The sequence below is a fragment of the Terrapene carolina genome, unplaced genomic scaffold, assembly GCF_002925995.2.
Source record: "Terrapene carolina triunguis isolate 2854851 unplaced genomic scaffold, T_m_triunguis-2.0 Scaffold672, whole genome shotgun sequence".
NCBI classification, from domain to species: domain Eukaryota; kingdom Metazoa; phylum Chordata; order Testudines; family Emydidae; genus Terrapene; species Terrapene triunguis.
The window spans coordinates 19,612-22,517 of NW_020665023.1; the positions used below are offsets into that span (position 1 = coordinate 19,612).

Sequence of the window (2,906 nt, forward strand, 5' to 3'; positions counted from 1 at the left end):
TATGTTCTAGTTGGGATGTTTCTCCCAGCACATGTATTCCAAAAAGTTTGTTTTTTTTCACTCTCATATTTCGAGCAACTGGATGAATGGGGAACACCCTACAGTATAGACTCCCTATCCTGGCTCTCATTGCATTAAGGAACAATGATGGATAACCAGTATCCACAGTTGTGTTCCCTGCTGGTGCCTATTAAGGCTCCCCCACCACAACGTGTAGGAATTATTAACCCAGGGACAACAATAAAAATATGGAATTGGATTTAGTAGGGTCATTGTTCATAGTTATTTTCTCTGAATAATGAAAATGTCATATTTCAGTGTGTGAAGAGCGATCAAAATGCTTCTCTCATGAGAACAGCCTCCACTAGTGCATGCAATGTCTCATATTAATGTTTTCTCTCCATTCAGTCATTTCTACTGGGACCGTCACCAGAGACCCTGAGAACACACAGAAAGTCAGGGGAACGTACGGTACAAGCAGGAGACACCCTTATGCCTCAGAGTTGGACACCTTGACCACTCCATGTCAGATTCCAACACAACTGACTTCACCAACCCCTCCACCTTCATCCTACTTGGCATTCCTGGCCTAGAGGCAGCCCATATCTGGATCTCCATCCCCTTCTGCACCATGTACGCCATAGCCTTGTTGGGGAACTTCACTATCCTGTTCATCGTGAAGAGGGAGCCGAGCCTCCACGAGCCCATGTTCTTTTTCCTCTGCATGCTGGCCATCACCGACCTGGTCATTTCCACATCCACCATGCCCAAAATGCTGAGCATCTTCTGGTTCAATTCCAGGGAGATCAGTTTCAGTGCTTGCCTCACCCAGATGTACTTAGTTCACTCCTTCTCAGCGATGGAGTCTGGAATCCTCGTGGCCATGGCTTTTGATCGCTATGTGGCCATCTGCCATCCCCTGAGACATTCCACCATCCTGACAAACTCTGTGGTGTCCAAGATAGGCCTGACCTTGGTGCTGCGCAGTGGCATACTCACATTACCCTATCCCTTCCTGGCGAGGCAGTGGCCATATTGCAGAACCAACATCATCCCCCACTCCTATTGTCGGCATATAGCTGTGGTGAACCTGGCCTGCGCTGACATCCGCATCAGTAGTTACTATGGCCTGTTTAATCTTGTCTCTGTGATCGGAATGGATGTGTTTTTTATCGCCGTGTCCTATACTCAGATCCTCTGGGCCATCTTCCGCCTCCCCACAAAGGATGCCCGGATCAAAACTTTTGGGATCTGCATCTCTCATCTTTGTGCCATTTTAATTTTGTACATACCAGATTTCTTCTCGTCTCTCACACAGCGGTTTGGCCACAATGTGCCACTGCATTTACGGATTCTCTTTGCTAATGTTTACCTGCTGGTGCCCCCCATGCTACACCCCATCATTTATGGGGTGAGGACCAAACAGATCCGGGACCAGCTGCTCCATCTCTTTTCTCATAAAGAGACCTAAACGTTTTCTTCTTGTGCTCTGGCTCTCAGATTGAGCTCTGTGCAGAGCTGGCTGGTGCATGGTGCTGGGACCTCTTCCCTGAATCACTTACTGGACACACAGAGATATTAAGTCGTTAATGTTCTGTGTCAATGTGATGAACTGGGGAGTCAGTATATGTACACTTCACTGGGTTGCCACCTTTCTAATTGCTGGTAGCTGGATCCCTGAAATTGCAATCTTGCCCCATCTCTTCTGTCACGCCTTGACCCTGCTGTGTGTCTTCTTTCCACGGCCCTGCCCCATCACTTGCTCCTGTCTTCCCCTCCCCTTGTCAGCTGTGACCCAGTCATCTCTAAAACCAATATGTGCTCACATGTTATGGCAAGTCATTTAAGGACACTGGTTAGTGTTAAAATTGTAATGTTTATTCTTACTTTGTGTCTAACTCTGTGGAGAGAGAAACCCCATCAGGACTCCTGGGATCTATGTTAGCTTTGGGAGAGGAATGGGGTACAGTGGGTTACAGTAGGTGGCAAATACATTTGGGGTCTAAATAAGAAGCTCAGAATGGCCCTACTGGGTAAAACCAATGGTCCATGTAGCCCAGTAGCCTTTCTTCTGACAGCGCCCAGTGCCAGTTGCTTCAGAGGGAATGAACAGAACATGGCAATGATCATGTGATTCACGTGGAGCGGGGGAAGGGGAGCAGAGGTGGGACGGAAGCCCTACTCATTTTTGTCCCCTCCATCTTCCATACCGCTGCCGTCCTGGAGTTGTTTCATTTCCCTTGTCTTTGGATGAAACTCTGGGGGTGTTTTTTTCTCCCCTCTCTGACCCTTATGGGGCTGCTTTTTCCCGTCCACCTCCCTTTCCCTTTCTGGAGATAGAGACATGTTGTGCAGTGCCACCAGTAGAGTGGCGATTGTTGCAAGGCCAGCTGGGGATCCTCCTTCCCGCTAGGATCCTCCTCAAGCCGCAGAACGAAGCCAACCATTTTTTCAAAATTGAACACCAGAGGCTCTAGGGTGGGTCTCCACAGTTGCCAGGTGCTCTCTGTGCTTGTAGGGTACTCTGTGGTTTGCCTGCAGGAAACCCACAGGAATCGAGCTGCTGAGACTAGTTGGCGGCTGAAGTCGGGGTACCGGGTACATTTTAGACACCTCAGCACTCATTCAGCTGGGTTGGCCACCCTGTTCTCCCCCGACCTACAGCCTGAGATGCTGGGAGTTGACGAGGCCATGCCAGGTTGCCTGCTGCACCTTCAGTCCTGTGTGGAGGGGCTGACGTTGAATCTGTTCAATGTCTACCCCCAAATGCAGACCCAGAGTGGCTGTGTTTCTCACAACTGTCATTGCCTTCCTCGGCACCTTGGATCCTCACTAGTGCCTGGTCCTGAGTGGGGATTTTAATACCATATTTGAGGACTAGAATCACTCAGAGATCGACAGCAGCC

The 2,906-nt window shown here is 49.3% G+C and overlaps 1 protein-coding gene across 1 annotated transcript; it reads left to right on the forward strand.

The window, feature by feature from the left end:
* Window positions 1-523: 523 nt before the first annotated feature.
* LOC112114678 (olfactory receptor 52E4-like) lies at window positions 524-1,471 on the forward strand. The gene has a single exon (XM_024211501.2). It carries the CDS (start codon window positions 524-526, stop codon window positions 1,469-1,471), a length of 948 nt encoding a protein of 315 aa, XP_024067269.2.
* Window positions 1,472-2,906: the final 1,435 nt, after the last annotated feature.

What these genes read in the sequence shown, in the direction of transcription:
- LOC112114678 (XM_024211501.2), top strand. Translation starts at nt 524, where the DNA reads ATGTCAGATTCCAACACAACTGACTTCACCAACCCCTCCACCTTCATC.